We start from the raw sequence: 21,724 nt of genomic DNA, 5'->3' as shown, positions 1-21,724 counted from the left end.
CATGTATTTTCATTTTCTATCTTCTACTTTTTACCAACGTTCTAACTTAAGCATCATAGTGTTTTTGCATGTCCCACCGATGCAGCTCAATGATGAAAAAGTCTCATCAAAGTCGGATGAAAAAAGGGCTCAAGGCAAGACGAACCACCACAACCTACCTGCTTCCTTCTTCTATTACACTCTTATGGGTGATTTGGCCTTGCGTAACAATAATTTAATAGGAAAAAATGTTTTGGTTAATGTACAAGATAAAAAAAAAGGCTTAAATATGTTTTTAGTCCCTCTGAATTCAGGGTTCTTTAGGGCCCCTCTAATTTTTTTTTGAAAAGTACCCCTAAATGAAAAATAATGCTGAGGTTTCAACCCTTACAATCACCTTCCGTTCTTTAGAGGGACCTAAACCAATGAACCATGATTTTAGATGGACCTGAAACCATTGTAAAAATGAGTCTTAGTCCTCTAAAATCATGATTCTTTCATTTAAGTCCTCTAAATTAGAGTTCTTTTGGTTTAAGTCCCTCTAAAATCATGCTACATCAGCGCCGGTTGGGTGATTTAGTAAATAATAGACGAAAGGTGACGACAGAGGTTGAAATATCAATATTATTTTTCATTTATAAGTGTTTTTTTAAAAAAAAAATAGAAGAACCTAAACCAAAGAATCATAAATTTAGAGGGATAAAAACATATTTAAGCCTAAACAAATTAAAAAACCAAAACAATAAGGTGAATCTTTAACCCAAAAGATGGGGGCCATCTCCATTATGCTTTTATCACCGTTTTCTTGATTCAAACCAAACAAGTACTTCCTCCGTTCCTGATCTTTTGTTGTTTTAAGTTTTGGTCAAAATTTTAAAACTTTTGTTGTTTTACAAACTCAATGCATTTTTTCTCAACTTATTCCATGTTTACCCTCATTTAATATTACATTTCTCACCTACCACCTTTTATTTTCACCAATCAAAATCATAACAAGTTTCTTAACCAATAACTATCATTCTCTCTCTTAACTCTAACTCAACATTAAATAAGGGTGTTTATGTCAACAAATATTTCAATAATTGCACTCTTAAACAATGTGCATAACCTTAAACAACAAAACATCAGGAACAGAGGGAGTAATAATTAGGGGGTAATTATTATATAATAATAAGGACAAAGAAAGGAAAAAGTTTTGGATGGTTAATCTCCTTTTCAGTCAAGCTGTAAAATGCACCAGTGATTTTGCTGTTCCAATGGCCAAAAGATGAACGTAATTACAGAAACACCCCTAAAGGATAATGCGAGTGCAGCTCACACTACCTTGAGAGCGCGTGAGTTGATGGAACCATGAACATTTGAAAAGCGAGGGAATTGACGCTCCCACAGCGCAGAATAGCAGACAGACGTAGACACAACGTTACCCGAAAATCGAACTTGTTTTCTGTTGTTTGTCCCCATAACACATGAGTAAATGAAAAAAAAAATAATCCTAGTACACAAAATAAGAAATGGAAGTTAACTATATTTATATTTCTCCATGATTTTACTAAATAACATTAATATTTTTTCTCAATAAAAAGTTGAATATGACTCCTTTTTCAGAGTTTCTTTTTCTCAAATGTTAGGAATTAAAAAATTCAATAAAAATGTCATATTTAATGTTTGGTCTAGAGTTACTACTATTTTCATTTACAAGTTTTGGTTAATTTCTTAACATTTTTTAATAGATGAAAACTAAAAATAAGGAAGAAAAACTAAACACGACTAGCACAACAACGTTGATCTGAGGCAAGCATCAGACTCAACTTAGTCGGAGACAACGACCAAATTTAAAGACCAAATTGACAACGCAAGCATAAATAAGTAAGTCTGTCAGCACACATATTAGCTTCACGCGGGACATGTCTGAAACTAATACCCCACAAACAGGTTGAAATATCAACAATCTCCACCAACAACACTCCCAAGTGCAGATAACACATAATACATTGACAGTGTAAACAAATCTTACCGTGACTTATAAAAAGATAACTTTATACATATACCTAATCTCATATTTTTAATTAGTTTTTTATTTTATTTATATTTAATTATAATATAGTAAGAAAGTGAATTTTAGTTACCTGTCTGTAAAACTTATTCACAGTGATTGTGAAGGTATAATTATTAAACTTAATCAATATTTATAATAAATTCAATAATTCTAATGATTTTTCTTTTAAGAAATTAGGTTTATCAAAATTTAAATAAATGAAATACTTATATTGATACCTAGTTTTATAAATAACATTTATATATTGTAAAAATGTATTATGTATTAAAATAAATTATCTAATAAAAATATTTATACATTTTGAACTCTAATCTAATGACATTTTATACTCTTTACTTAGGTAGCGTTTGATAGACAGGTGAGAACGAAACGGAACAGGACACATGGGTTCCGTTCTGTGTTTGTCATGTTTTTAAGATGGAACGAAACGGGACAAAAGACTCCAAGAACGGGACACTTTGGTTCCCTAAAAAAGGGTGGAACGGAAGGGAACGGAACGGAACACTCTCTTAAAACTTTTGCAAGTTCAAAAAATACCCCTAATTTATATTTGAAATTTTATGTATCTAAACAGTTTAAAACCACTTCTAAAATTGAAAGCACTTATTATATTTATAGACAAAGTTAAATGAAAATCTACTTTTTTTAAAAAATCACTTAAAATAAAATCAATTATTTTTTCAAAAGTAAAATCACTTTTTGTAAGCAATGATAAACGAGCCAATTAGAGTGCGTTTGATTCAACTTATTTAGGAAAAATCACTTTTTAATCAAAAAATCACTTTTTGTGTTTGTTTCAGCTGAAGCTGAAAACATATTATTTGAAACAGTTACTTTAGCTTAGAATGAAAATATATGATGATAGATGAGAGGAGATAAAAAAAAGTGATTTTAATTAGAGTAGTCAAACGCGAATCAACTTATGTTTTTCTCAAAATCTCTAAAAATAAAAATTATAGTTAAAAATTAATTTTTTTAATCTAAACACACACTTAAAATAGCTTAAATAGATAATTAGGTTTTTGCTTTTTTCAATAGCATACTGAAACAACTTCAATAATATATAAGTGATTATTTTAAAGAAATAAGTGATTATTTCATGAAGTAAGCAATAACAAATGTATTCTATGCAAAATGTTTAATTGAGTTCAATTTATTTTCCTCAATCAAATATTAAACATGCAGGGTTATATATGTAATTAAAATATCATGTTCTGTTCTATTGACTTGAAGTTACCAAACACAACACACGAGACATTATTGTTTTGTTCCATCCTGTTCTGTCCCGTTTCGTTCTGCTCTATCCTGTTCTATTCAGTCACCAAACGCTACCTTAATTTTCAATCATATTCATACTAATATAACTTACCCACACACTCACCAGTCACACACATTTATAGTAGAGAATTATATTTATTATTTGTGTTGACCAATACCTGGATTTGCGATGGGTGCGCCTTTTGTCTCATTTCCATTATCCTACGCACCCCTCACTCGCTCTCTCTTCATCTTCTTCTTCTTTATCCTCACGCGCCTCACTACATACTACATACATAGCACAAAAACAGGAAGAGGACTAAGAAACAAAGCTTTGATGCACATGATTTGGTAACGTTTGTTTTGGTTTTGCAGTGTTTATAATATATCCACTCAGTGTATCTTTTGCTTCTGTTTGGTGTTGATTTTTTGTGTTTGGTTTGTGTGGGTCCATCGTCGTTTTGCAGCATCACAGGTTGCTTTCTACCTCAGTGCTGTCGTGGGTAGCACAGGTACTTTGCAGGGTTGTTCCCATGTCTTTTGTGGATGACATTATTGTACGTTGGTTTCCTTAAAGAATGAGTTTCTAGGGTGCTGTGGTGTGAAAATTGGGTACCATTTCTGGAAGAAAAAGATGTTTTTTTTTCTTCTTCTTGTTTTTTGTTTTCCCAGTTTGTGTGAGGGAATGTGAAGTTTCTATGTAGTGAGAGAGACACTTCATGTGCTGAAAAATTGGATTTTTCTTTGTGGGGTGTGGCCTTTTGCTTTTAGCAATGTGGAGAGAAATCAATCGTTGAGGAAGCTGGTTTTTTCACTTCTGGTTTTTGGGAGTGTCTTTGTTGTGGGGGTGTGTTGCAGAAATGAGTGACTCTTCGGTGAAGAATTTGGCTATCACGGAGAAGAAGGTGCAAAAGCCTGGTGGCTGTGTTGGGATTTTCCTTCAGCTCATTGATTGGAAGAGGAGACTCGCCAAGAAAAAGCTCTTCTCTCAGAAACTTCTCACTCCTGGTTAGTTTGCAATTTTATCCTCTTTGTGTATAATCTTACTTGAACTATGATTCACACACAAAGGCACAAGGGATTGGTTTGTGGAAACTGATTTTGTTGTTTTGATCTTTGTTGCTGAGTGTATATCAGCTCGTGCAAAGAAGTTCAGGGGAGATGAGAAAATGCCAAATTCCAAGCTACATTTGGTAAGTGTTGTTATTCAAGCCCCACATTGGTTAGGAATGAGTGATGTAAAGAGAATATAAGAGAAATGATTCTCATATCAAATGTGTAGTATTGGGGAGCTAAGAGAAACCTGTAGTGTGTAATACTGTAATATGCGTCAAATGAAAATTGTTTGAGGCTGATTGCTCAGCTCTAGGCTCCTCCTATCTCTCCATTACTAATGTTTTAATGCTTGTATTAAGTCATTTTTTATTTTAATAATTTAGTTTTCTTTGGTGTTTAACATTTTTTTTTGGGTTGGTTATTCTGGCTATGTTTCAATTGTAGATTGCTAATGAGAATAGTGAAGGTTTCCCAAGTGCCAAAAAAGGTGGGAGTCATGGTGTAGATGTAGAGCAAAAGACTGATATGCGAGCTCCTAGTTTGGTAGCTAGGCTGATGGGCCTAGAATACATTCCAGCTGCTCAGCGCAATAATTCAAAAGCAGTTCTGAATTCTGGTAGTTGTGGTGATGGGAAGGAGTCTTTGGCTAACAATTGTGAGTTGCATAATAGGAAAGGTGTAGATTTAGATATGGGAGTTGTAAAGCATGATTCAAGGCCTCAGAAGCTTCAGAAAACCGGGGCAGCGTGTGAGAGAAGGGCAGTGACTAGGTTTGGAGCAGAGGCCTTGCATATTAGAAGTGTTTTGTCAAGAGCAAGAAAACATAACCACCACCATCATCATCACCCAAAGCTTGCTTCTCCTTTGAAGAGCCCAAGAATTTCTTCTGGAAAAAGTGCTTCTCGAAGCTCAAGGTTAATAGGAGCTGCTACCAGGATTTTGGAACCTGGACTGCAGGCTAGGAAAGGTTCTCTTACATATCCTGCTTGCACGTATCCTCATGAGACGAACACTGTGACAAAAGATGCGCAAGATTGGTCAACAGTTATGCAAAATCAATCTTGTTATGATGCTGGCAGATCCAAAAATTTGATGGGGCAGACATCTTGCAAAAATTGCGGTAATCTGCTTGATGTTATTGAATGCAAGCAGGAAGTTCCTGTTCCTATATCCGTTGTTTCAGATGTTGCCACTGCTAACTCTATGGTATCATCGTCACAGAAGGAAAAGTCGTTCACTCCCTCTCATGGACAAAAAAGAGATATTGTTCTTCTGAGAAGTAAGGAAAAGCTCATATCTCTTGCTACTGAAGAGGAGGGAAAAAATAATGCACAACAGTCATGGAATGAACCCGCTACGAGAAGAATGGCAATGTCCTGTGAAGATAATGCATCGTCTTTTCCTTCAAAACATAAAATTCAAACACAAAAGCAGATGTTAAGCACTGAAAAATATTCACCGGGGTCTACAATGAGTAGTAATATGCAAGTAAAAAGGGGATCATCGTCGGCAAGTGGGACTAAAGACTTTGTTGCTCTGAATAGAAGCCTTAGTGGTAGAACAAGGATGAGGTCACCTACCAAACTGGATAGTTCCAAATTTGACATAGAGAAAAAACCTTGTAATAGACAGCTTAGTCCCTTGTCTCATGAGAGGACATTAGAGAAGAAAAGAAGGATCCTGAATGTCTCACAACTTGAAGGCACGGCTTCTGTTGGTTTGAAACAGAAAGATCTTTGTTCTGATGCATTAGGTGGAAAAAGGAGGGACTTCCCTCCTTCCTCCTTGAACAGTTTTAAGGTCAAGAATAAAAGAGATGGTCAGGGAGAAGAAATAAACAAGGTTATTGACAATAAGATCGATGATGTTGTTTCATTTACATTTAATTCCCCCTTGAAGCAAAAGACAGGAATACCTCTCGAGAAGGAAGAGACAAGCTGCAATAATGAGAGAAATGCATATTGCAATAGACTTTCTTCACCCTTGAAAGCTGATGCTTTAGGTGCCTTTCTAGAACAAAAATTGAAGGAATTGACCTCTCAAGAAGATGATGAGTTGGCTTCCAGTGCTCTACCTAAAAAACCAAGTTCCGTGATTCTTCAAGAGCTGCTATCTGCTCTTAATTCAGAGCATTTGGTCTGTCATGATGGCCATGTGTTTAATGACAATGTAAGTCCTCTTTTTCTTCATTGTCTCATTGCGCCCATATTTAGATTTTCTCTGATAATTTTACTTTTGTTGTCAGTTATCCATTGGCAATATCCAGTTCTTCATTTTCGTTAAAATTTGCAGTTACTTTGTTCATATATAAATGGCAATTTCCTTTGTTAATCACATATATTTGCAAATAAGTTTCATCTGGCATCTTGTCACTGCACTAACTTATTTATCAATGTTCATACTACATTACATCATGGGGCTTTATTTAATGGATTTCAGTGAAACTGATAGGATGTAACAAGAAGAGAAAATTAGTTAGGTGCTGTTATTATAGTTAGTTAGCAGGAGAAGATTATAAATAGGGGATGGAGAAACTAGGGAGGATTCATTCAGTACATTTGACAGTTTGAGAGTTAAAGGCGATATCTTTTGTGAAGGGTATAACCTTGGGGAGAATTATTCTATTCTCCATTTCTTGTTTGGTTTTTCAATAATACATAGCGATTCTTCACTTTCTTTCTCTAGGGTCCTAACAGAATCCTATTTTGAATTTTAAATATTATACAATTATATATCTAGAAAAGGAGATGATAGGTTGATTAGATGATAGTGTGACAGAAGCTCAACTGCATACACACATTGAACATTGTTTGTTCCTATACTCTAGTTGTATTTGACACCACATGTGTATGACACTCGTCTATGAGTATATCTTATGCCTACCCATCTAACACTTGTTTAGTATTGGAGCAAGATGAACTAGTAATAATGGTCTAAACAATCAATGTATATATATGAGTCAAATTTGTTTGACAAATATGAGCATGATGAACTAGTAATAATGGTCTGAAGTCTAAACAATCATAGTCAAATTTGTATATCATGTATATATTATTTCCTGTCTTGAAACCAGTGCATTTAATTAGCAACTCGAGCTTGTGTACCTCGGTTTGAGTGTAGTAATGCATGATTTTGTTGACTGTATAATGTATATTTAAGCTTGTTCTGTGATTGGTGGAAAATTGTTATTCTAACAAGTATATCTTTCATTATCGTTTGTTTCTTTTCTTATCAGTGTGTAGCAAAACAAGAAAGGTTAATAGGAAACACTTTCAATGGTAATCAACTCAGTCCTGGATCTGTTTTGGAAGCTTCCTTTTCTTCCAGTAGCCTGGATGAAAGCTCAGGTAAAGTGGAATTATATAATAAAGATTTATTTAAGAGTAATTTATAATTTTGTTCGATTTAGACCTCGTTTGGAAGAGCTTAATTGAACTTATCTTATAGCACAATAAGTGCTTATGCAAGTGTTTGAGAGAGCTTATGTAAACTTGACATACCTAAAAGCTATTTTGAACTTATTTTCACAAGCTGCTTAGTGCTTACTGCTTAGATTAGCTTATGAATAAGCGCTTATACCTTCCTATAAATTTTTTTCGACCTTATTTCAATAAGCTTCTCAAATTAACTTATGAATGAGATTATTGGCATTAATGTTCAATTAAGTTGTTCTCCCAACGCACCCTTAATCCCTCTTGTTTTTGGCCAACTTCTCTTGTTGACTTCTGTGATACTTTATCCTTGATTTAATTCCAGGGCATGGTTTTCACCCTTACTCCATGAATTACTCATATGGTCAACCAGAACAATGGGATCATGATATTGAACTTTCAGATTCTGCAACATCATTTAACAATGGAATGATAGGTGAGATCCTCAGCCAAATTCCTAGTGCATTACAATGTCTACATTCATTTGGGAGACAATTCCCCAGAAGCAAGGTCAACAATGTAAAGGATGTTCTCTTGAATGCGGAATTAGTGCTTCGAATTGCAACTGACCACAATGAGGGTGAAGTGTCTCAACTTCTAATTTTTCAGTTTCTCCTCGAGGAATTGGACACCATGGCAAGTGATGCTATGTGGACTGAATTTGAGGGCTTTATGGCTTATAAGGGTGATTCTAAACAAAGAAATAAACTCAAGGGATTTCTCTTTGACTGTGTTGTGGAATATCTTGAATCAAATTGCTGCAAATATTTTCACTCTGGATTCAGGGCATGGACAAAGCTACCATTATGCGTGAAAGGTAATGTGTTGGCTCAAGAAGTTAAGAGGGAGATGAAGAAGTGGGAATGCAAGGCTGGGATGATGCCTGATGAAATAATAGAATGGGAGATGAGCCACTCCTTGGGGAAATGGACTGACTTTGATATTGAAGCATTTGAGGCTGGTGTTGGTATAGATGGGGATATACTTCAAATTTTGGTTGGTGAAATTGTTGAAGACCTTGTTGGTTCCAATCATAGCTTTATGTCCTTATAAAATTTGGTCATGTAACATCTCACCACCGATCTATCCGGTGAGATGTTCTCATCTAACAATCAAGTATATTTTTTGTACAAATGGGATTATGGTATTTCTAATGGAGGCTTCTTTGGGCTCCTAGAATTAGTGGACAAATAAAGTCCAGTGACAATGCTTTTTGTAATACTCCCTTCATCTAATGTAATGTCTTTTTTGGGTGTGTTTGTGAGTTCAATTTTGGTGGGGAGAAAGGGGAAGGGGAGGCTTATGAGTAGCCCTTCCATTGTTTGAGAGATTTCTAGGGAGGAGAGTTTGGGGTATTTCTAAAAACCCTCCAAAACTCTTTCAATTATCTTTTTTAATTCCCCCAAATTGGGGGGGTTTGGAGGATTTGAAACTCCCAACAAGGGAAGAGTTTACTCCCCTTCTCCCTCTCTTGCCCTCTACTCCCCTTCCCCTCAAAGTTTTCTTATCCCCTCCCTAAAAACTCACCGACTTTGTTTGCAAGTTTGATTTTGGAGGGGAGGAAAGGGAAAGAAAGAGACTTATAAGAAGCTCTCTCATTGTTTGAGTGTTCGTGAATTTTTGAAAATCCTCAAAAAAACCCCTTCAAGACTCTCATTTTGTGGAGTTCTCACAATTTAAAGGTTTGGCGAAATTTTGAGCTTCCAAACAAGGAAATTACTTATTCTCCCTTCCATTTTTCACTTCAAAACTCTTAAACCAAGGTACACATGGTAGGAAAATAATTAATTATATAATCTATTATGACAAAATAGATTGTTTTTGTCTTTATTAAAATTCTTATTAACCGGATACTTCAAAAGTCAAAAACATGTAAACAAATAGTAGTGTGTTACTGAATTTTTTTTTTGAAATGGTGTTTACTGAAATTAATTGTAATTATTGTAGTTATTAGGTGGGACTGACACCATTGAAAAGGGATGGTTAAAAAAAGAAAAGTTTTTACTGGAAATGATTATGCTAAATGATGTCAATACTCAATCCATGTATTTTTTCCACAAAACATTTTTATTTTGGAATTCATTTAAGTGCTGTTAGAGCATTGATTAGCATCATCCAATAGCTTGAAAAACCAGTTTGAACAAACTATTGAGCTAAATTGACAAATGACATGCTCTTATACAAAGTATGTCCTGATTAATAGAGAAACTTCAAAGTTATTTATTTCAAAATACAAAGAACAAGAACAAGTCTCTCTAAGTTAACAGGGGGAATATTAAAACTATTATTCTTATTGTAGTGTCATGTGTTCAATGCTTAAATCTCACTAGCTTTACACTTAATACTGCAAGTTTCCCTCAACAATTGTCAATCACCAAGACAGAAAGTGCAAATTGAAACTTCAAAAAAAATTTGAAAAATGAATGAGCAATGAAGGCACCATCAACAACAAAGCCTCTCACAACTTCAAATTGAACAAGCAATGAAACAATGAACTCAAATCTCTCTGCAACCTAAAACTGTTCTCTTCACCACCACTCTGCCACTCCTTCCTCCTCTGTTCTCACCATTGATGGCATTGGCAGTAGCAGAGCAAAACCTCTTGAGTTCATCAATGTTGGCATAGCTCTTCCTTGCCATGAGAACCCCACCACCACCCCTTCTCTTTTCTCCACCATTTGCTGACATACTCCCTCTTGAACTGGACAAAATACCACAACCTCTCTTCGATGGGGGTGTCAGCTCCATCACTGTGTTGTTCACCGGCGGCTTCCTGTTCTCCTTCCTCAAGGCTGCAGAGAAATCAGGCACAGACTGAGCAAGAACAGAGGAGGAAGAAGAAGAAGACCCTTTTCTCCCAGCAGATGCAGGGGCCAAAATAGATTGAAACTTGACCTGTTTCCTTGGTGGGGTTGGAATAAGCTTTGGTTTTTCAGGTTCTTGTTGTTCTTGCTCTCTGAGGTACTTCATTAGAAGCTTTCTTTCTCTCAACTCAGAGTATGCTTTGTATCTGGGTCCTCTCTCCATGTCCATGGTGAGGCTATGAGGGAGAAAAACAGAGTTGTGATTCAGAGTATGCTCTGCTTCTGCTATGGCCATGCTATGCTCTGTTATGGTAGTGTAACTTTTTTGTTGGGGTTTTGTTAAACTTTTTCAGTACTTTGACTATTAAAATAATATTTGATTTTGCAACGGTCTTATAAATGTAAGTGAGAGTGAGAGAGAGTGAAGCCTTTCTATATTCTAAATCTAACGTTCTAAATTGGAACTGAAGGTCCCACTAGAGCATTGAAGAATCAAAGTTCTCTAGTGAACTTGGATTCCACATTAATTAATTGCTTGTTAACCTGAATTGTCAAAGGAAGAGTTCTACCAAGAGTCCCATTTTCAATAGTCCCTTACTTATTTGTTAAAATTTACGTTTTCTTCTATTAAATTAAAAGTGTGACTCGTATTTTTAGTGAACTCATATATTTAGCTAATTAATAAAAGAGTTTGAAAAAATGTGTTAAAAAATGTGTTGCTATTTTTCCTTGTTGTCTTCAATTTTATTATATTTGTATCTAGTGGCGTATCTAAGAGGGTTGGGGTAAGGGCTAAAACCCCAAAATTGCAATTTTTTTTACATGTCCTATTAGTGCAAAACTTTTTTACAAAAACATCTAATTGTTCTTCGTTAAATCAGAATAAATAATTTAAATAAAAGAAAAAGGAGAAAGTCTGTGTCTCACTCTCATCTATTATCAATAATTTAGTACACATGAAAGTCTAAATTCCTAATATACTCATCTCTCATGTTAATGAATTTCTTTATTATTTTCTTTTTAATTTCTATCTCCAAACTGTTTTCAGGATTGGTTCTTTGCACTTGAATCATAGACAATGCCGTAACTAGAAGGTATCAAAATAGTTTAGCTCTGTGTACTGTGCAGTTCTGTTTCTGCTCCACTCACACTCTACCCATTATTTAGACCAGTCATGACACCACACTGTTCCATAGCTGATCCTAAGCTCGGATAAAGGAGAAAGTCTGTGTTAAATCTGCGGCGGCCAACGAAAAACTGACTTTATCAATTGAACATATTGCCGAAAAACTGACTTTATCAATTGAACATATTGCCGACCTCACTTAGTGAAATGAAGTTTTCATTACGTGTTACGAAGTGACTATGTGCCATAGCCATATGAGCACCATTGCATGTGTGAGCTTTACACAAATTCACAGATCAGGGAATTTTTTGAGGATAAACTATCAGCATACACAAAAAAGGTAACCATGACTTTCATCTATGCCAAAAAACTGGCTGTTAAAGTTAAACTTTGTGGTACTTGTATTTTTGCCCTAAATTGAATCTACTGACATGCTGGCTAAACCCATGGAGAACTAAGGTTCTGATAGCTTGAACTCCTTGCTCCAATGAATCATCAATCTGTTATTTGAAAGAAGGAAAAAAGCATTGCCATCAAAATTCAAAAAGAAAAAAGGTGCATACTGCATAATTTTTAACAAAATCTAAACTGGTGTCACAAATAATAGGATTATTACTGAAGAACTAAATCAATTCATGCTTGAAAGAGGAAGAGAAGGTATAACCTGCTGGCGTTCCACTGAACTGAACTTCTGTAGAAGAAAAGCTCTTGAATCCATAGATCCAGGAGGGTTTCCAATTCCTAACACAATTTTGAAATATACAACTCTGAAACCACTTAACAGACCATATCAACTCATAAAATGACAGTAGACAAGTAACTAACCGATTGCAAGTCGAGGAAAATCACGAGAACCATCCAAATGACCCATCACGTTTTTCAATCTGTAAAATCAACTCCAGTTTTAGAGTTCATTATTTCCAAGTACAAGATGACAACAGAGAAATGTTTTACCAGTTCCCAAATAAGATGAAAACAAGAAATGCTATATTGGGATTGCAGTCTTAGTGTCTTATCCAAAAAATCATACAAGTAATGAAATAATTTGGGACATTTCTTTAGCACTAACATGTACTGAAGAAAACATTTAAGAAATGAATTGAGAAAAAAGAAATAACTTATGACCTGCCAATAAGTTATTTTGAACTTATTTTCATAAGTTGCTCATAATGAATAAGCGCTTATACCTACTTGTAACATATAAAGAGATTATTTCAGTAAGCTTCTCAATTAGCTTATGGAGAAGTGTTTGTTTTTGTAAGCGTTAGATTAAATTGTTTACCGAAACAGACAAATCAAGTTAAAGTTCAGACATGAGAATTCTACTTTGGAGTTGAAGCAATAAGTGATAATTGATAAAGCTATGCCCACAAACCACCCACATCATTAAGAGTTAAGAAAATTTCAATGGGCTTTCTTTCTATCTTATGTGCCACCATTAATGCATAGTGCATCCTAGAACCCCAACCAACTTTGGATATCTTCAATTCATTTCTGTTATGCCAATAAGTTTATAGAAAGTTTGTTTACTGTCTCACAGTTTGATAAAGTTAAACGTTTGGAATAGCTAAACTATGAAGTCATACTTTTGAAATCATATTTTGTTCTGCTGTATAAAAAATTTCTTAATGACCATTTATGGGAAATGCAACAAGCATTACCCATTGTGATGCCCATGTCCACCTTTAGGTTGAAGCCTTAAAACACCATTTGGAAGGCTTGTTTCATCATATACCTACATTAAAGTTCCCACAAACTTAAGTCCAAAAGAAATTCAGACAAATTTGTAAGCTGTCAGTGTCACAAACTATTTTTAAACAGGAGTAAGGTAAGAAATACATACTAGTATAATATGACGCAAGGGTATTCGATAATATGCAGCCAGCGGCCCGACCTTTATAAAGATTATAAATAAGATAATATCAGGAACATAAAAGTAACAAAACGTGACAGATTATGGACCATAATCAACGTGTACAAAATAAGCATTGAACCAGACACTTCATCCATGACGGTTTTAATATGTGTGTGTTTTGGAAAATTTAGTCATTATGCATGATAAAACTAACTGCTTCTCCACTGAAGTTCATGTATGTTTGGGGCTTTGCCAGCAAAACTGGTACGTCTCCTATTGAACCTGTACAGATTAAAGAAGAATATAAGTCAATTACAGTAACCATCAATATGAAGTCATGATGGCGAGCGGAAAAACAATAAATAAAATCAATTCTAGCAGATGATGTACCTAGTCCAATCAAGGCCTTTGACTGTATTGTGTTCATAAGAATCCCTTCTGCTCGAGAAAGGCTATCAATTATTTCAAATCCAACCTAGTAAAGAGAAAACCATAAGATTTGCTACGAAATAGAAGTGCATTCAAGTGCTTCCACAAATAAGTAAAAAATTTACATTGTGCCTTGTGCCATGGTATTTACTTCCAGGATTACCCAAGCCAACAACGAGCCATGGAGTATATTCCACTTGAGCTCCATTCTTTGTCCCTGGCACTGAACAACGAACAGAAAATCTTGTTTTGGCCGGATGCTTTGTTAAGTTACTAGGATAATGAAGGTTCCTGGGATAGCTTAAACAAAGGCTTGGGGCAGATGCTGCATGCAACATTGATCTGTTGAAAAATGAAAAAAGGACATACAATGAGAAAGGCTATCATTGCACTGGCAACCACATAGCAAATGAAACATACAATCACTTAAAATTTGCACTAACAAGTATTTTTTCTTAACAAAAGAGTAAGGGGAAATCTAGAAAGAACAAAATGTTATCTGCATTTCTTTTAATGGAAACCACTAAAACCGTCAGATATATAATTATTCATGTGTCATTTACCCAAACGGTTTAAGCTTTTGGGATAATTAGTTCATGACATGGTATCAGAGCCTCTATGGCTAAGTGGTCTAGAGTTAAAAAGTTGAATTTCAACACATGGTAGGTGGGTCTTTGCATTTGCATTGTGCACGCTTCAAGCCCAAGTGGGCTCTTGCCAAAGGGTGCGTGTTAGATATATAAACATTCATGTGTCCTATACCCACATACTTAAGCTTTTAGGATAATTGGTTCATTACAAAAACTCTGAGACTACACCAGTATCAACATATAAAAGCAAGGAAAAATCATATTCGGTGTGAGCATGAAAAAATAGGCTTAGCAACACAAGTGTTGTTCCCTGTGTGGAACAGAGGCAGGCTAGGCAATTCTTCAAACAAGTTATAGTCAACATCCTTTCCAGCATTTATCAAGCAGAATATATAGTTCCTACATAATATGTATATAGAAACTTGTATCATTATTCAAAATTCAGAAACAACCAGTGAATTATATTTGCAGAAACTCAGAAACCTGACCAAAGATTTGATTTTCAAAATAAAAAAGTGATGGGGTTTGAGCAAATAATAAAAAAACAGAAAAACGGCATGAGTAATAGGAAAAGACCCAAAAGACAAAGTGAAACTGGGAACAAGAAGTGACACCAACCTAGCTTCCCTCACCTTCGAAGGGGTTAATCGGTGGTGAAATGAAACACTCCAAAACAGAGTTATGCTGCTGGTTGCTCAACACGGGGGAATTCTATTTTGCTTAGCACTTCGAAGACACATTCAATTTCTCGTTTTTCTTCACTCAGCAGCAGCTTCCACCAACGAAGAAACGTAGCAGAGAAAAATATCAGACCCAATGGGGAACAAGAGAGCTCTGGATTTGGCACCCCAGGGCTTAGAAATGGCACCCCAGATTTTTTAAAAAATGCCAGAACTACCCTTTCGGACACCGGGTATCCGTAACACTTCGGAATCCAAAGTTTCGAATAATACCTTGTTGAATCTGACACTTAAATGACAGACATAATTCGGAAACGTACAATCCGAAGTACTTCGGATTCGTTGAATCCGAAAACCTGTCGCACACTGCCACCTTTTGAGCACCATTACTCCTCCACCACCAACTCCATCACCATTACTCATCCACCACCAACCCCATCACCACCCCCCCATTACAATCAGATTCAAAAAACTCCACCACCACCACTCTTCCTCTTCTTCCTCCACGTTTGTTTTCCTCCCCTTCACCACCATCTCCTTCCAAGTTCCACTTGCTCCACCCTCAACCACCATCTCCTTCCAAGTTCCACCTTGCTACCAAGTTCCTTCTGGTAAGTTTCATTTCTCTCCCCCTTCATATCCTGCTTTACTTATCATTGTAGTTACATTTCATTGTTGTTTGTTGGAAGTTCGTTTTGCACCACCATTGTTTGCTTGTATTCTGATGCTGTCGAGCTTGATACGGATTGTCTGTATCCGAACGAGTTCGGATTGTCTGTATCCGAACGAGTTCGGATTGTCTGTATCGGAACGAGTTCGGAATCCTAATGTCCGAAGTAGTTAACCAGTTGCAGTTTGTTACATGCAGGCTGAATGACTGAACCGTACCTATATGAAGAAGATTTACTGGTTGATGCCGCATGCGATGCCGCATGCGGTTCTGGGAATGTTGAGCCTCCTAGCAATATCATTCCGTGGGTGCCCCCTCGTATAAGCGTGGACGCCACACATTTATTTACAACTGACCAGGTATTCATTGAATAATTTTTGTTGGAACATACTACTATGTATTTGGAAAATGATGTGATGATCATTGAATAATTAGTGATGGTTGGTAGGATGTTTTATTTCTAAAGCAATATGTTATCATTGAACAGATATTTGATACTCGTGATGAGCTTGAACAATGGGCTAAGAATGTTGGAAAGACGAATGGTTATGTGCTGGTGATTGCAAGGTCTGACTATGCTATAAGTGGAGGAAAGGTATTTGTTACTATTAAGTGTGCGAAGCATGGTATTTACAGGCCATACAAGGACCCGAATACATTCAAGTACAAAAAGACCGCATCACAAAAGACTGATTGTAAGTTTAATCTCAAAGGACGACCTACGAAGGGTGATAGAATGTGGTGGCTGAAAGTGATGGATGGTAAACACAACCATGAACCAGCTAAATCACTAGTTGGCCACCCCTACGTTGGTCGACTAACAGAGGAAGAGAAGGGGCTTGTGGGCACCATGACTAGTACTTGGACTCCACCGAGACAAATACTAGCGGCATTGAAGGAAAACAATCCAAGTAACTTGACTACAATCACTCAAGTTTACAGTTGCAACAAAAGGTTTAAAAAAGAGGAGAGGGGACCATTGACAGAAATGCAACATTTGATGAAGAAGTTGGTAGAAGCCAAGTATGTTCACTTTGAAAGGCAACAAGCTGATTCAAGTGAGATTAGGGATCTCTTTTGGGCTCATCCTGATGCGGTCAGACTCTTCAACACATTCCCTCATGTGGTCATCATGGATTGCACGTACAAGACAAACAGATATCAGATCCCCTTGCTTGAAATGGTTGGTCTCACTTCTACGGGGTTGACTTTCTCCATAGCATTTTGCTACATAGTTAGGGAGTTTGCCGATGATGCCAGATTACCTCAAGTGATTGTGACTGACAGAGATTTGGCTTTACTGAGTGCTGTTAAGCAATGTCTTCCCAATTGTACCAATTTATTATGCCGGTTCCACATAAACAAGAATGTGGAGGCAAAGTGCAAAGTGTTGATTGGCACGGATGATTTTGCCCTTTCAGTGATGGAGAACTGGAAATGCCTGATTTATGCTGAAACAGTGGAACAATTTGATGAGGAATGGAAGGAAATGTGTGTCATGTGTAAGGACTTCCCAGATTTCATATCCTACATTTCTACTACATGGTTAAAGCACAAGGAGAAATTTGTGAGTGCGTGGACCAATTCTGTGTTGCATTTTGGAACTACAACGAGTAACAGGTACAATGCACACTTTATTGGTTGTGATCTTTCATTTCATAGTCTTGCTTTATTACCAGAAATTGATAGAGTATGATCTTTTGTATGCAGGGCTGAAAGTGCACACTCAACCTTGAAGAGGATGCTGAAAGACGGCAGAGGTGACTTGTGCGCCGCGTGGGATGCAGTGGATAGGTTGACCACTGTACGACACAATGAAATCAAGGCATCATTTGAGCGCAGTATCAACCTTGTAGAACATCGTTTCAAGTCGCCCATGTATACAAATATCAGGGGATTTGTGTCCAGAAAGGCCATGCAACTCATGGAAGATGAACAGAACAGAGTGATGCGTGATGGTTGTGGATGCGCATTCCAAGTTACCCATGGGCTTCCTTGTGCGTGTGCACTTCATAGTTATGATAGAATTCCGTATGAGGCAATCCATACTTTCTGGAAGATACTTGGTTGGGACCATGTACCCATTGGGAGTCAAGCCTCAAACCAAGGAGACCTCAAGTCAGAGATTGATGGCTTGACCGCTTATTTCAACACTTTGGATGTTGCGGGCCAAAGTATGCTAAGGAGGAAGGTAAAAGAGCTCTATTGTCCTTCTAGTAGTTCACTGTGTCCTCCTCAAGTGAAGATAAAGCCCAAGCGCTCGTCCAAGGCTATGGAGAGTAAACCACCTAGTCAACAAAAACCATCCTTACAACGTGATCCTTGTTATTGGGAACATGTTAACAATAGCCTCAAGCCAACACCTAACAAAGTCTCTTGTCCTCGAAGCAAGAAGTCTAAGAAGAGCAAGCAGTCCTCCACCAGCATATACTTGGATGATTTGCCATCTTTCTTCCATCAATATATAGAAAAAGTCATAGATGTTATTGCAGATGGTAATTGTGGTTATAGATCAGTTGCTGCATTGTTCAGACCCGACATAGGTCAAGACGGTTGGCCTTTGATTAGGGAAGAGTTGCTTGTAGAACTCTCAGAGAATACCGCTTACTATAGCAACATATTTGGTTATGAGAGGGTTCAGTCTCTACAAAATCGTCTCATCCTTCCGATTGGTACAATTGCAACGGAAGACAAGTGGATGTCTCTACCGGAGATGGGGTACCTCATTGCTACGAGGTTGCAAGTTGTCTTCATCTCCATTTCACTAAAAGGTTGTTACACTTATCTGCCATTGAGAGGAGGCGCCCCACCGGAAGTACATCCCGTGTCACGTCACCAACCACTTTGTTCAGGTATAACTTTTATGAAGTACCTTACACTCGCTTGTCACGTTAAATTAGTATACTTTGTACTCAGCCACTTTGTTCTTATCTAACTTTATTGCTATACTCTCAAATGTAGCTCAAGCTTAAGCCGGGACATCCTATGCCAACAATAGCTCCCCAATGGCCGTTTTTGGCCAAAGAACCCACCGACCAATGGATCTTCCCGTATGCGGCGCGTTTGGCTACATTTACGGCAGAATTGAATGCTTGGATTGATCCTACGGGTGGTCCTCAAGAGAATGTCTTTATAGACCTTGGAGAAGATTGAGACTAGGATTGATGTTTGTAGCAATGACATATGTACAACTAATTAGAAGTTCAAAGTATTATGATGTAGTATTAAACTATTTCTCATGTGCATTTTATCTGTTTCTGCCCTGCAATGTAGCTGGTTATGAGAACTTGTGATTCTGCCTGCATTGTTTCTGGTACTGTCATTTTAACTGGTTAAGCAAATTTCGGAACTTTGGTTTCCGAAGTACTTCGGAAGGCTAATGTCCGTATTATTAGAGTCAGGTAAAATGCCACCCCATTTGTTTTCACCATTCGGAAGGCTCTAGTCCGAAAACAATAGTTCGGAACTACAGAGTCCGAAATCTTTCGGACGACTCCTTTCCATTTCCGTGTCATATACTTAAATTTGGCACCCCCAAGTTTAAACAATCTTCGACATTTAGGTTTCCGAGACAGTTCGGATTTATAGGATCCGAACAACTTCGGAATCTGGGGATCCGAACGTTAATTTTTTTCTCATTTTAATTTTAAGTCTCTCCATCACTATCCACAACCAACCACAACCAACCTCATTACTCTCATCCAACCACAGCCAACCTAATTACTATCAACCACCAACAACAACCAACCCCATTACTCCTTCATCTATAAATTTGCTTGATTTAAGCTTTCTTGTATTCATCCTCTCCTTTCATTCTTTCAACGAAACCTTCAAAATCAAAATGGAACAAGATTTGCCCACCTTCATCCGCCCTTGCAAACTCCGAGGCAACTCTTCTGCAAGTTCTCGTCCTCTCATTCCCGGCCCTGCTGGTGTTGTCCAGGCCGCCATGATTCAACGCAGCTCCACCACCGACGGACACCTCATTCCAACCCAACAATTTGTTAGGCGCGTCGTCGAAGACGGTCACGACACTGATCCCGATTTTCACTCCAATGCTTGGCTTTCAGCCCTGCAATTAGGCGGATCTGCAACTCCTCTGGGTTCAATCACTCACCATCTAGAAAGGGTCGATCTCATCGTCGCAGTTATCAAATCATGCACGCCAAACGGATTCGGCGATGTGTCAGTTACCCTGAAGGTATTTCCATCTTCCGCGTTCTTTTTCATCAATGTCATGGTATTTAAATGTCCTCTGTCAATGCCATATGGGTTTGAGTTTCAGGATCCTACGGGCACTGTCGGTGCTAGTGTCCATCACAAGGTTTTCACTGAAAGCGAATTCGCGAAGGACATAAATGTTGGATCTGTTATGCTTATCCAGAAGGTTTATTATTTCTAACCGACTTGACTATTGTTTCTACTTCTTTAGACAAGTTGAACATTATTTCTTCCTTTTTTGGTTTTAGGTAGCTGTGTTTTCTCCTAGAAAATCTAATTGTTACCTGAACATAACATTTCCCAACATAGTTAAGGTATGGAAATCTTTTTTACACATATATAATTAAAATAAAAGTGACTGTGGATTTCTTTGTTGTTTACAATGACAGGGATGCATATGGTATATCAACAAGAAGGGATAAAATTATAGCACTGGTTATGATAATAGCATCTGTAGTGACAAGTGTGATTGCCATTTCCACCAACATATACAATGCTTTTAGCAGCAAGTCATAAAGTTAGTACTCTCATAGCATGTTTAGATAACTTCTCTTTTCTCTCCTCAGAAGTGAATTAATTCTGGCAATATAAATGAATGTAAAATATAAACATGTTGGCACAATGTTAAATATGACTTAACTAAAGTTAACTGATGAAAAAGCCAATCCAAAATAACTAAACTAAAAAATTATCAAAGATAGAGCATAAGTGTGTTTTCATAGTTCTGTATAGAAACACTATGGGAATTGGTTGGGACCAATATGATCTGCATGCCACAACGATTAGAGGTGTTCATTTATCAGGGTAGAGTAAGGGCTGTTTGTCCTAGTTAAGAGTATCAAGTATTGGATTAGCCTTACTTGGTTGAGTATCTCATTCAACATATTAAGCACCAAAATCAACATATTTAAGTAAAACATACAAAAGCCACTAGTGTCCATTGTTTTACTATATGAAGATCAGGATCAGAAGATAAGAAATACTTACAGGTAGCACAGTGAATCACTTCTAGCACAATCAAGGCACAATCAAGGCAGAAAGCATGCTCCCTTGGCTCTGCATGAACATGAAGAAGTTAATTTACAGTAAACCAACATCAACAAGAGCTTCAATCAGACATCTTCAAGAATGAGATACTAAAACCGCACAATTGTTCAAGCTGCACCCAACAATTTCACCCAACAAATCGCACCCAACAATTTCAACAATACCGCACAATCCACAAATCACTAAAACCCTAATACACAAAATACCAAACCGCACCCAAAAATTTCAAGAGCAACAATTCGAATCCGTAACCCTAACAGCAACAACAAGATGACGAAGATATGAAGGCCCTTACCTCTATTGCGGGCGGAATTCTACTTCCAGTAGTTGACGAAGAAGATGATGAAGAGCGATGAAGGGAGAGCTCTGATGAAGGCTGTGAAGGTTTGGAGGGCTTCGGAAATGGAAGTTCAAGAAGAAATTCGGAATGAAATGGGAAATGAGCGAGCTTTCGAGCCCGTGTTTTGAATTAATACAACAGCCTTCGGAACGTTACCCTCCGAAGCATATCGGAATCTCAAAA

At 37.0% G+C, this 21,724-nt stretch overlaps 5 protein-coding genes across 7 annotated transcripts; 3 read left to right on the top strand and 2 right to left on the bottom strand.

The window, feature by feature from the left end:
• The first annotated feature begins 3,471 nt into the window (after positions 1–3,471).
• On the top strand, positions 3,472–9,034 carry LOC130728962 (uncharacterized). 2 transcript variants are annotated; one of them, XM_057580550.1, is made up of 6 exons: positions 3,472–3,643; positions 3,760–4,300; positions 4,430–4,485; positions 4,793–6,517; positions 7,584–7,695; positions 8,105–9,034. In XM_057580550.1, exons 2-6 carry the CDS (start codon positions 4,153–4,155, stop codon positions 8,830–8,832), a joined length of 2,769 nt encoding a protein of 922 aa, XP_057436533.1. In that variant the 5' UTR covers positions 3,472–3,643; positions 3,760–4,152; the 3' UTR covers positions 8,833–9,034. The 2 variants fall into 2 exon arrangements, with proteins under 2 accessions (XP_057436533.1, XP_057436534.1); XM_057580551.1 differs by lacking the exon at positions 3,472–3,643 and having other exon boundaries at positions 3,655–4,300.
• A 1,005-nt stretch (positions 9,035–10,039) lies between these two features.
• LOC130732398 (uncharacterized) lies at positions 10,040–10,920 on the bottom strand. Its single transcript, XM_057584453.1, has one exon. It carries the CDS (start codon positions 10,876–10,878, stop codon positions 10,276–10,278), a length of 603 nt encoding a protein of 200 aa, XP_057440436.1. The 5' UTR covers positions 10,879–10,920; the 3' UTR covers positions 10,040–10,275.
• A 988-nt stretch (positions 10,921–11,908) lies between these two features.
• LOC130728961 (chloroplastic group IIB intron splicing facilitator CRS2-B, chloroplastic) lies at positions 11,909–15,430 on the bottom strand. Of its 2 annotated transcripts, none has more exons than XM_057580549.1 (9): positions 15,202–15,430; positions 14,119–14,335; positions 13,955–14,039; positions 13,779–13,846; positions 13,553–13,603; positions 13,371–13,444; positions 12,535–12,593; positions 12,374–12,450; positions 11,909–12,209 (listed from the first exon to the last, which is right to left on the bottom strand). In XM_057580549.1, exons 2-9 carry the CDS (start codon positions 14,329–14,331, stop codon positions 12,093–12,095), a joined length of 744 nt encoding a protein of 247 aa, XP_057436532.1. In that variant the 5' UTR covers positions 14,332–14,335; positions 15,202–15,430; the 3' UTR covers positions 11,909–12,092. The 2 variants fall into 2 exon arrangements, with proteins under 2 accessions (XP_057436532.1, XP_057436531.1); XM_057580548.1 differs by having other exon boundaries at positions 15,216–15,430.
• Positions 15,431–15,629: 199 nt separating this feature from the next.
• Positions 15,630–19,086, top strand: LOC130718020 (protein FAR1-RELATED SEQUENCE 5-like). Its single transcript, XM_057568454.1, has 5 exons — positions 15,630–15,874; positions 16,118–16,292; positions 16,421–17,553; positions 17,644–18,823; positions 18,895–19,086. The coding sequence occupies exons 2-5, from the start codon at positions 16,137–16,139 to the stop codon at positions 19,084–19,086; spliced, it is 2,661 nt and encodes an 886-aa protein (XP_057424437.1). The 5' UTR covers positions 15,630–15,874; positions 16,118–16,136.
• A 468-nt stretch (positions 19,087–19,554) lies between these two features.
• Positions 19,555–20,360, top strand: LOC130732397 (uncharacterized). The gene is made up of 2 exons (XM_057584452.1): positions 19,555–20,134; positions 20,219–20,360. The coding sequence occupies exons 1-2, from the start codon at positions 19,775–19,777 to the stop codon at positions 20,333–20,335; spliced, it is 477 nt and encodes a 158-aa protein (XP_057440435.1). The 5' UTR covers positions 19,555–19,774; the 3' UTR covers positions 20,336–20,360.
• The last annotated feature ends 1,364 nt before the right edge of the window (positions 20,361–21,724 follow it).

This window comes from Lotus japonicus, chromosome 1 (assembly GCF_012489685.1).
Source record: "Lotus japonicus ecotype B-129 chromosome 1, LjGifu_v1.2".
NCBI lineage: Eukaryota > Viridiplantae > Streptophyta > Magnoliopsida > Fabales > Fabaceae > Lotus > Lotus japonicus.
This window is presented reverse-complemented; position numbering and strand designations above follow the sequence as displayed.

Excerpts from the sequence above, each read along its gene's own strand:
- LOC130728962 (XM_057580550.1), top strand. The coding sequence starts at position 4,153 with ATGAGTGACTCTTCGGTGAAGAATTTGGCTATCACGGAGAAGAAGGTG. Across the intron at positions 6,518-7,583 it reads GCCATGTGTTTAATGACAAT|TGTGTAGCAAAACAAGAAAG; the intron begins GTAAGTCCTCTT and ends TTTTCTTATCAG. Across the intron at positions 7,696-8,104 it reads TAGCCTGGATGAAAGCTCAG|GGCATGGTTTTCACCCTTAC; the intron begins GTAAAGTGGAAT and ends ATTTAATTCCAG.
- LOC130732398 (XM_057584453.1), bottom strand. The coding sequence starts at position 10,878 with ATGGCCATAGCAGAAGCAGAGCATACTCTGAATCACAACTCTGTTTTT.
- LOC130728961 (XM_057580549.1), bottom strand. The coding sequence starts at position 14,331 with ATGTTGCATGCAGCATCTGCCCCAAGCCTTTGTTTAAGCTATCCCAGG. Across the intron at positions 12,594-13,370 it reads GGACATGGGCATCACAATGG|ATTGAAAAACGTGATGGGTC; the intron begins GTAATGCTTGTT and ends TTGATTTTACAG. Across the intron at positions 12,210-12,373 it reads GTTCAGTGGAACGCCAGCAG|ATTGATGATTCATTGGAGCA; the intron begins GTTATACCTTCT and ends TTCAAATAACAG.
- LOC130718020 (XM_057568454.1), top strand. The coding sequence starts at position 16,137 with ATGACTGAACCGTACCTATATGAAGAAGATTTACTGGTTGATGCCGCA. Across the intron at positions 16,293-16,420 it reads ATTTATTTACAACTGACCAG|ATATTTGATACTCGTGATGA; the intron begins GTATTCATTGAA and ends ATCATTGAACAG. Across the intron at positions 18,824-18,894 it reads ACCTTACACTCGCTTGTCAC|CTCAAGCTTAAGCCGGGACA; the intron begins GTTAAATTAGTA and ends TCTCAAATGTAG.
- LOC130732397 (XM_057584452.1), top strand. The coding sequence starts at position 19,775 with ATGGAACAAGATTTGCCCACCTTCATCCGCCCTTGCAAACTCCGAGGC. Across the intron at positions 20,135-20,218 it reads ATGTGTCAGTTACCCTGAAG|GATCCTACGGGCACTGTCGG; the intron begins GTATTTCCATCT and ends TTTGAGTTTCAG.